This window comes from Oncorhynchus mykiss, chromosome 22, assembly GCF_013265735.2.
Source record: "Oncorhynchus mykiss isolate Arlee chromosome 22, USDA_OmykA_1.1, whole genome shotgun sequence".
Taxonomy (NCBI): domain Eukaryota; kingdom Metazoa; phylum Chordata; class Actinopteri; order Salmoniformes; family Salmonidae; genus Oncorhynchus; species Oncorhynchus mykiss.
Window position 1 is genome coordinate 45,258,956 of NC_048586.1, and position 11,424 is coordinate 45,270,379.

The 11,424-nt window shown below is 38.7% G+C and overlaps 1 protein-coding gene across 1 annotated transcript; it reads left to right on the top strand.

Annotated features, from left to right (window-relative positions):
* The first annotated feature begins 3,259 nt into the window (after window positions 1-3,259).
* On the top strand, window positions 3,260-8,634 carry LOC110502139 (trace amine-associated receptor 13c-like). The gene has a single exon (XM_036959413.1). It carries the CDS (start codon window positions 3,881-3,883, stop codon window positions 4,823-4,825), a length of 945 nt encoding a protein of 314 aa, XP_036815308.1. The 5' UTR covers window positions 3,260-3,880; the 3' UTR covers window positions 4,826-8,634.
* The last annotated feature ends 2,790 nt before the right edge of the window (window positions 8,635-11,424 follow it).

The following is an 11,424-nucleotide window of genomic DNA, read 5'->3' on the forward strand; positions in this document are numbered from 1 at the left end:
TGGTTAGGCACCCCCGGGTCCATCGACTCAGGACCAACGTCACCACCAACCGGAACGCCAGTACTACCTGATGCTTTGTGTGTTGGTTGCAGCATTCTGTAAGGAATGACGCTGGAGAATAGAAGCAGGTACAGAGAGTTGACATTTAATTAGGAATGGACATATTGGGTAAGGAAACCAATATCTAAATGCTAAACTTGCTGAACATTTCATTTAAATAATTACTACCTTTAGAAGGCCCAGCCAAACAAAGCAAAGTTTGAAAGTAGTATGCTGTGAAAAGACTGAATCACTGGAGATATTTAAAGGTTAGGAAATACATGTATCATTTCTACCTGAAAATACCTCTGCATTTCAATCACATATCACTTCACTGAGCATCAACAGTGGGAACCCACAAGGGTGCGTTCTCAGCCCCCTCCTGTACTCCCTGTTCTCCCACTACTGCATGGCCATGCACACCTCCAACTCAATCATCAAGTTTGCAGACGACACAACAGCAGTGGGCTTGATTAACAACAACGACGAGGCAGCCTACAGGGAGGGAGGTGAGGGTACTCTGAGTGTGGTATCAGGAAAACAACCTCTCACTCAACGTCAACATAACAACGGAGATGATCGTGGACTTCAGGAAACAGCAGAGGGAGCACCTCCCTATCCACATCGAAGGGACAATAGTGGAGAAGGTGGAAAGTTTTTATTTCCTCGGCGTACACATCACTGACAAATTGAAGTGGTCCACCCACACAGACAGTGTGGTGAAGAAGGCGCAACATCGCTCCTTCAACCTCAGGGGGCTGAAGAAATTTGGCTTGTCACCCAAAACCATGACAAACTTTTACAGATGCACAATCGAGAGCATCCTGTCGGGCTGTATCACAGCCTGGTACGGCAACTACTCCGCACACAACCGTAAGACTCTCCAGAGGGTAGTGAGGTCTGCACAACGCATCACCTGGGGCAAACTACCTGCCCTCCATGACACCTAAAGCACCCGATGTAACAGGAAGGCCAAAAAGTTCATCAAGGAAAACAACCACCCGAGCCACTGCCTGTTCACACCGCTACCATACAGAAGTCGAGGTCAGAGCAGGCTCATCAGAGCTAGGACCGAGAGACTGAAAAACAGCTTCTATCTCAAGGCCATCAGACTGCTAAACAGCATTCCCTAACTCAGAGAGGCTGCTGCCTACATTGAAACCTAATCACTGGCCACTTTAATAAATGTATCACTTGTCACTTTAAACAATTCCAGTTTAAATAATTCCACTTTAATAATGTTTACATATCTTACATTACTCATATGTACGTACTGCATTTTATACCATCTATTGCATGTTGCTTATGCCGCTCGGCCATCGCTCACATAAATATTTATATGTGCATATTCTCATTCACCCCTTCAGATTTGTGTGTATCAGGTAGTTGTTGGGGAATTGCGAGATTGTTAGATATTTGTTAGATCAAATCAATCAAATCAAATGTATTTATATAGCCCTTCGTACATTAGCTGATATCTCAAAGTGCTGTACAGAAACCCAGCCTAAAACCCCAAACAGCAAGCAATGCAGGTGTAGAAGCACGGTGGCTAGGAGAAACTACCTAAAAAAGCCAGAAGCTAGGAAGAAACCTAAAGAGGTACCACGCTATGTGGGGTGGCCAGTCCTCTTCTGGCTGTGCCGGGTGGAGATTATAACAGAAAATGGCCAAGATGTTCAAATGTGTTCCCTAGACTTGAAAAAGTAGGTTCATAATTCAGTTCAGATTAACATTTCTAAACGTCTTTGGAATGTTCATATGGAATGACACCATTAATTCTGATTGTATGTGCTATACACATGTACACCATGAAGTCATGCCCTCTCATCTACTTCCTTACCATCAGCTTTTCTACACTAGCCAGCTGATGTGTCGTGCCGTCTCGTTTCTTGAGGTTGTAGATTTTGTTCCAAACTGAGCACTGACATCACCAAAAACAGTTAGTCTGCACAGATATCCTATTTCCTATGTTTAAAAACCTTTAAGTGACCAAATCATCACCCACACTATATCTTCCTGATGTGCCACCCCCCAGGTGGTAAGGGTAGGTAACAACACATCCACAACGCTGATCCTCAACACAGGGGGCCCTCAGGGGTGTGTGCTCAGTCCCCTCCTGTACTCCCTGTTCACTCATGACTGCATGACCGCATGACCAGGCACGACTCAAACACCATCATTAAATTTGCAGATGACACAACAGTAGTATGCCTGATCACCTACAAAGATGAGACAGCCTATAGGGAGGTGGTCAGAGACCTGACCGTGTGGTGCCAGGGTAACAACCTCTGGAACAACCTCAGGAAAAGGAGGACCGAGCACTCCCCCATTCTCATCGACGTGGCTGTAGTGGAGTAGGTTGAGAGTTCCTTGGTGTCCACATCACCAACAAACTATCATGGTCCAAGCACACCTAGACAGTCATGAAGAGAGCACAACAAAGCCTATTCCCCCTTGGGAGACTGAAAATATTTAGCATGGGTCCTCAGATCCTCAAAATGTTCTACAGCTGCACCATCACTGCCTGGTATTTGCAACTGCTCGGCCTCCGACCGCAAGGCACTACAGAGGGTAGTGAGTAAGGTCCAGTACATCACTGGGGCCAAGCTTCCTGCCATCCAGGACCTCTATACCAGGTTGTGTTAGAGGAAGGCCCGAAAAATTGTCAGAGACTCCAGCCACCCTAGTCATTGACTGTTCCCTCCGCTACCGCACAGTAAGCGTTACCGTACTGCCAAGTCTAGGTCCAAAAGACTGCTTAGCAGCATGTACCACCAAGCCATAAGATTGCTGAATAGCTAATCACATGGCTACCCAGACGATTTGCATTGCCCTCCTCTTTTACGCTGCTGAAACTCTCTGTTTAATATCAATGCATAGTCACATTAACTCGACCTACATGTACATATTACCTCAATTACCTCGACTAACCGGTGCCCCTGCACATTTACTCTGTACCAGTACACCCTGTATATAGCCTTGCTATTGTTAATTTACTGCTGTCACGTCCTAACCTTAGTTCCTTTTTTATGTCTCTGTTTTGGTTTTGTCAGGGCGTGAGTTGGGGTGGGCATTCTATGTTTTGTTCTATGTTTTGTATTTCTGTGTTTGGTCTGGTATGGTTCCCAATCAGAGGCAGCTGTGTATCGTTGTCTCTGATTGAGAACCATACTTAGGTAGCCTGTTCCCACCTGTGTTTGTGGGTAGTTGTTTTGTTTTGTTTCACCTGATAGGACTGTTTTGATTTTTGTTGTTTCACTTTTATTATTTTATTCAGTGTTCAGTTGTAATAACTTTAACATGGACATGGACCACCCTGCAGTTTGGTCTGAACTTTCCTACTCCTCATCAGATGAAGAAGATCGTAACAACGGCTGCTCAAATGATTTGTTACTCTTATTTTTTACTTATATATTTTCACTTAAAATGTATTTTTTCTTAAAACTGCATTGTTGGTTAAAGGCTTGTAAGTAAGCATTGCACTGTAAGGTCCTCACCTGATCGGTGCTTGTGAGAAATACATTTGATTTGATTTGGAGAAAATGTACCTTTTCTCTCATCTCCAACTATCAGTAAGGCTGAAGGACAGGTTAGGTGGGCACAGCAACATCCAATCCTGTCATACATTACATCATGCTTTCATTAATTATTTGTTTATCCAACCGTTTGTTCATTTGTGTGGTGTGTGTGTGTGCAGAGATATCCTGGGGAGGGGAGTGGCTGTCAGTAACTCAGGGATAAATAGAGAAGCAGAGCTCAGTTTCTCAGAAGGCGGACCTGACAGGGTCACACACAGGACCAAGCAGGAGCAGGACCTCAGCATTTTCACCTTTTATTACAAATGGAGAAACATGAAGATGTTCAGTACTGTTTTCAAGACAGAAACTCTTCTTGCAGAAAGGCTTTGCTATCGACATCTATCTACATAACACTGTACATCTTCTTCTCATTGATTTCAGCAGTTACAGTATTTTTGAACGTACTGGTGATCATCTCCATCTCTCACTTCAAGCAGCTCCACACTACAACCAACCTGCTCATCCTCTCTCTGGCTGTGTCAGATCTCCTGGTGGGACTGATTGTGATTCCGGTACTGACTGTAGCAATAATGGAATCATGCTGGGGATTTGGGAAATATTTCTGTGCGTTTCAATTCTACATTACTTTTTTATGTACTTCTTTATCGCTTGGCAATTTGGTCTTGATATCTATTGACCGCTATGTTGCTGTGTGTGATCCCTTATTGTACCACTCTAAAATAACAACAACAAGAATGATGTGTTGTATATCCATTACCTGGTGTTGTTGTATCATATACGATGCTGTTATTATAAAAAAAGTTGTAAATGTGCAGGTACTGAGTAGGTGTTTGACAGAATGTTTTATTTTTGAAGGAATAACCTGGGTTAATATCACTGACCTTGTTATTACAATGGTTGTCCCGTGTTCTATTATTATAACACTTTATATGAAAATCTTTGTGGTGGCCAGATCACAGGCCAGAAAGGTATTTTCAAAAGAGGCTGCCAGTGTGTCTGGTGTTAAAACTGTACAGGCAAATAAGTCTGAGAGAAAAGCAGCAAATACTCTTTCTATTGTTGTTGTCAACTATTTAATTTGTTGGATTCCATCTCTATTTATTTTCTCTTTTTCTGTTTTATTTGACAATTTTTCATCATTTTTCATCATTTTTCTGCCACTTGTTAATTCCTTAATTAATCCAATAATTTATGCTTTCTTTTATCCATGGTTCAAAGTGACAGTTAAACGTATTTTAAATCTGTAATGAAGGTGTTCATAGTTCCTATAATTTTATTCCCTCGGTTGGCCAACATAGGTTTGATATAGTTTTGTAATACAATTTTTGTAATTATTTATTTCATGAAACAATACACTGACATTACTTATCTCAGTGTTGTCATCATAGATACATGTGGTGTTGATACAGAATGATTTGTCTGAATTGGAATGGAATCACTTGGAGGAGGCATAAGCTTGTTTTACAAAATACATTGTAGGCATTGTGGATTGTGTACTCCAAATACCTAAGGCTGTGGTTGTTCCGTGTTACTTAATGATAGTATGCAAGTATTCTACAAGTACATTCCGAGGACGTCATGAGTCTTTCTATATGTTGTTTAGCATCTCCCTCTAGTGGCTCAATTGTTACACAACGTCTTCATCCTGTGTTAAATTGAAATGTACTATACTGCTTATCAGATAACGTCCAAGTCTATCTCAGTGGTGTATTGTTTAAGTAGTTGATGGTAAATGGTAAGAATATGCAATTTTGGGTAACACTTTATAATAACATTCAGTAATAAACCATTTGTAAGGCATTTACAGTTTGTAAGACATTTAGAATTTACAGTCTGCTCACCATTTAATATTAAGGCCACATTTGTGAAATGTTACTTAGCTTGGTATTCTGACATTTATAAATAACTTCTACAGTATATGCATTAATTATTCAACACAACAGCGCAGGAGACAGTTGCAGACATTTCAACCTCAACATACTGGGTATTAACACTTCCAAAACTCTCACTACTTCACTGCTGAAAGGTCAGGGGTCACACCAGAGCAGCTCTCTCGGAAGCTGTTTAGTGTGAATGAATATGGAGATTGGGTAACACACAAATCATTTCATAATGTATAATAATGTATTTTCATAAGATGTTTAATAAATGTCTATGAACCATTAAATAATCATTAGTAAGTCGTGAGAGTTTTGGACTCTCTGCAAGTCGTTTTGCAGTCCCTAATCTAAAGTGAGGACTATTCGTACTTTCTAATCATTTATAAATGTTTTGAACAGGGACCAGTGTAGTTCATCACAAACAGATGGACATGCTATTGGTAGACATTTCAGCAGTACCTGATGCTCCTTAAGTTCTCAAAATGACCTAGAACGAATCAATGGGTATTAAACAATAAGCACACAACACAGAGGATGTTAAAGGAAATGTATTGAATTTTTTTTTTCAAAACAGTCACACTGTTGTAGTAGTGTGCTGAAGAATGCTAACATTATTGTTTGTTGGCAGTGACTACCAAAACCAAAGTGTGGACTGCAGTCACTCATTAGAGCAGTTCATAGACTGCTTACAGGGTAATGGAACCAATATCTAAATACATAATTCAACTGAACATTATGTTTAAAGGGTTACTACCTTTAATACATTTACAAGTGAAGGTGTCCAAATACTTATGACTTCTTTAAATTGGGGGAATAGATACAGAAGATGTTTTCATTTCTAAATGGGAAAACAGATATATATGAAAATTCTCTCAAATAAAAAAGTTGCATTCAGAGTTTTACACCCACTGGGCATACACTAGTTGAATCAACGTTGTTTATTTTTCAACCAACATGGTGTAGACATTGAATTGACGTCTGTGCCCAGTTGGCAGGGACTGCTTTCAGTATATGTTGGCCATAGGATGGTACTGTAGTATACAATCTGTGTCTGAGAAGGATGACTTGACTCATTCTATATGAAAGATAATTATTTATGTTCTATTAAGACAACATATATCTGAACTTTATGTGTAAGGTGAAAAGTGTGCTTCTTCCAAACTGAGAAGAGACCATCTGTCTGAATAATACCAAAGCCTTTTCATTACAGAAAACTCCCTGAATACAGATTATTCAGAAAATATTCATACCACTATATTTAATCCTAATTTTATCTTGTTACAGCCTGAATTTAAAATGTATGAATACACTGTTTTTCTCATCATCTACATGCAACACCTCATAATGACAAAGTGAAAACAATGTGAATGCACATTAAATACAGAAATATCTCATTTACATAAGGGTCCTATTTTATATCACAAGCAGCTTATAAAGGCTTCATAAAGACTTCATAAAGCGTTTATAAACACTACATTAATGTGTCACAAATCATTATAACCACATGTCATCCTCTATGAAGGGTTCACTGTATGTATGAAAATACATTCAAATAAAAGCTGACATTCTATAACATCAACTCAAATGAAAAAAGTGAAAATTATGTAAATTACATATTTCTGTATTTATTTTGCAATACATTTGCAAAAATGTCAAAAAAAATGTTATCACGTACATGTGGCTTTTAACTATGTGACATGAGCATTAATGTCAAATGTGACATAACCCACTAAGTCAAATGGGAAATAAACCTGTGCTTTATAAAGGGTGGCATAAGCTATGCTTAATAAAGGATTTATGAATCATATGACATTGAGGCATCACAAAGCATGTATTACCTTGTCATGCATTTCAGTAGAGCATTGCAATACCAGGATAGATGGTTTGATTGCCGGGACCACCCATAGGTAAAATTGTATGCACAAGTGACTGTAAGTCGCTTTGGATAAAAGCATCTGCTAAATTGTATGTATTATATTACTCTAAAACATTTCTAGGATGACCCAACCTCTTTCCCTCTTGGGTGCATACACAATATTGGGACCTGACCGCAACTTTCTCCAAAATGCTGTGCAGCAGGAAGACACACAACTTTCTGTTTTTTTCATCTAATTCCGTTTTCTTGGTTTATTTTATTCAGCTTTCAGATATTTCACTTTTTTCTGATTTTAAAAACCTTTTTATTTATTTATAGAAAAACAACTACATTGGAATATCTGTGTTCACAACAATGCTTAAACCACATCAGGGGATTACTTTTCAGTTCTGGTATAAATCTGAGAAATGTTTGTTTTTTAGTGTAGTTAACCTTTAATTCAGTGTGCATTGGCTAGAGATGTCAGGGTGTTACGTCTCTTCCTGCTCCATCTGTGCCCAGTGTAAGACGCCCAGAAACCTCCCTTATGGAAAGTGCCTTTCCCTGCCGGTTCCACATTGAAACTGGTCTCACCTCTTGGTGGACTTTGTCACTGACCTGGTTCCTATTCCCCCTGATAAGTATGTGTAAATATGTGTCCTTTGTTCCACATTGCCCTTGTCGATTATTGTTCCATTTCTCTTGGTCTTGTGAGGATCTGTGCTCTGTTGTATAGGCTTACATGTTACCGTGTGTCACGTTCTGACCTTTATTTCCTTTGTTTTGTATTGATTTAGTATGGTCAGGGCGTGAGTTGGGTGGGCAGTCTATGTTTGATTTTCTATGATTTGGGGATTTCTATGTTTCGGCCTAGTATGGTTCTCAATCAGAGGCAGGTGTCATTAGTTGTCTCTGATTGAGAATCATACTTAGGTAGCTTGGGTTTCACTGTATGTTTGTGGGTGATTTGTCTATGTTGATTGCTTGTTTCAGCACAGTTCTCATTAGCTTCACGTCGTTATTTTGTTCATTGTTTTTGTGTAGTGTTTCAGTGTTCAGTGTTTTCTTTATTCAATTTCATGATGAGCACATACCACGCCGCATTTTGGTCCTCCGATCCATCTCGCCTCTCCTCTTCAGATGAAGAGGACGACCGTGACACCTTGTCAGTGTGCACTTGTTATTACGGGTCTTGACCCATGTATTCTTTAGATGTTTACACCTTTTTTTTTATTTTTTATTTTTTTACAACACTGTGTTTAATATACAGTTGAAGTTGGAAGCTTACATACATTTAGGTTGGAGTCATTAAAACTCGGTTTTCAACCACTCCAGAAATGTCTTGTTAACAAACTATAGTTTTGACATGTCGTTTAGGACATCTACTTTGTGCATGACACAAGTAATTTTTCAACAATTGTTGACAGATTATTTCAATTATAATTCGCATTATCACAATTCCAGTGGGTCATAAATTTACATACACTAAGTTGACTGAGCCTTTAAACAGTTGGAAAATTCCAGAAAATTATATCGTGGATTTAGAAGCTTCTGATAGGCTAATTGACATCATCTGCGGTGTACCTGTGGATGTATTTCAAGGCCTACCTTCAAACTCAGTGCCTCTTTGCTTGACATCATGGGAAATTCAAAAGAAATCATCCAAGACCTCAGAAAAAAATTGTACACCACATTCATCTGTACAAACTATAGTATGCAAGTATAAACACCATGGGACCATGCAGCAATCATACCGCTCAGGAAGGAGATGTGTTCTGTCTCCTAGAGATGAACATACTTTTGTGGCAAAAGTGCAAATCAACCCCAGAACAACAGCAATTGACAAATTCTCACGTTTCATCTGTTTTCTGCCACTTCTATTCCTCAATAAATGCAATAATGTATGCTTTCTTTTATCCATGGTTCAAAGTGACAGCTAATCCTATTTTAACTCTGGTTTCACAAACATAGGATTGGCACGGTTATGTTATACAATTGTTGTAATTGCTTCTTTCTTGTAACAGTACACTGACATTACTTATCTCAGTGTTCTCATCAAAGATACATGTGTTGTTGATACAGAATGTTTTGGATGGATTTGATTTGAATGACTTGGAGAAGGCATAAGCTTGTTTTATAAAATACATTTTAGTCATTGTGGATTGTGACCTCCAAAAACCTAAGTCTGTGGTTGCTCCGTGTTTCTTAATGATAAATAGTAACATTCTAATAGTACATTCTGAGGACTTCATGAGTCATTCTATATGTTATTTAACATCTCCCTCTAGTGGCTCAATAGTGACACAACGTCTTCATTAAGTGCAGTAAAGTTGAAATGTACAATACTGCATGATGTCAGATAACGTCCAGGTCTAAATAAATTCTGTATTGTGTAAGTACTTGATGTTAAAATGCAAGAATATTCAATTATGGGTAACACTTTTTAAATTCAGTAATAAACCATTTGTGAGGCATTTACAGTTTGCTCACCATGTATTAATCATTACTCCACCTTTAATTAAATGTTAATAAACTAGGTATTCTCAAATGTATAAATAACTACAATATGCGTTAATGATTAAGCACAACAGCGCAGGAGACCACAGCAGACACTAACACCACTCTCACTACCACTACTCTCACTACCACCACTCTCACTACATCACTGCTGCCAGGTCAGGGGTCACACAATAGCAGCTCTCTCAGAGGCTGGAGAGTCAGAATGAATATAGAGATTGATAACACTTTATAATAACACATTGTAATAAAGGATTTATAATGGATTAGTAAATAGTTTATTCATCATTCATGTATCATTACTCCCACATTTGTTTTAGAAAGCTAGTTATTCACACATTTATTAACAACTTTTATAGTCTGCAATATTGATTCATAAGATTATTCATAAGATGTTAATGAATCAACTTTTAAACCATTTACTAATCATCAGTAAAGTCGTTTTGCAGTCCCTAATACAAAGGGGGGACTATTCCATCTTTCTTAATACTTTATAAATGACCAGTGTGCAAAACAGTGACCAGTGTAATTTATCACAAAAATGTATCACATTCCAATACTACCTGATTCTACTTAAGGTCTCAAAATGATCTAGAACAAATCAATGGTTAAACGATAAGCACACAACACAGAGGATGTTAAAGGAAATATATTGAACATTTTATTCCACTACAGTCACACTGTTGTAGTAGTGTGCAGAAGGAAGTAACGTGTTTGTCTGAAAATGATAACATTCTTGTTGGTTGGCAGTGACTACCAAAACTAAAGTGTGGATTACAGTCACTCATTAGAGCAGTTCATAGACTGCTTAGAGGGTAATGGAACCAATATGTAAATACTTCATTTCATTAAACATTAAGTTTAAGGGGTTACAACCTTGAACCATGCTTCTTCAAGTTGAGGTAGGCTTTGTCTCAGTTACATCATGGGGACAAATACTATTTGTCAGACATCACACTGTAATCTGACCCAATCCTGTTGATGTTGTTTCCCATTTCTGAGGTTTTGTTTCCTCAGAAAAAAATGTGACTGAGAAATGTGATTTCTAGTTCAGTTGTATCAATCAATGATCTCAAAAGCACCTCAAGTAATTAGGGACAGTTCACAATTTCTCAATCACAATTATCCAAAATAATGTGTACGACCACAAACAACAATAACTGTAGCGACACTAAAAATGTGGGTATAGACTTTGCCACTTCAGGATGCTTTTGTGGCAAAGACGATGCCACTCAGGGCTACGGGCCAGGAGGTTGAGGGTTCGCCGACCACTAAGAACCAGCTCCTCTCCCTGTCTGTTTCATGAGGCCTACACTACGATCAGAGCTGGCCAGAGACAATGATCAGCTAGGGGGATATCAGATTTCCAACATTTTGATTCATAACATCTATGCAACACGTTTTCCACCAACAGGTGTCTCTGCCAATGCACCCCACAACCAATTTACAAACAATACCGACTTCAGATATTTAAATATTATGACAATCGTGACAAATTTAAAGACTATGCTCTTGCTCCACAAATACTCTCACCTGGTTTATTCTGGGTCATCCTTGACATCAGACAAGGGAATCAGATGGGCCACCAGTCTGA

Coding starts and splice junctions, on each gene's coding strand:
- LOC110502139 (XM_036959413.1), top strand. CDS start 3,881: ATGGAGAAACATGAAGATGTTCAGTACTGTTTTCAAGACAGAAACTCT.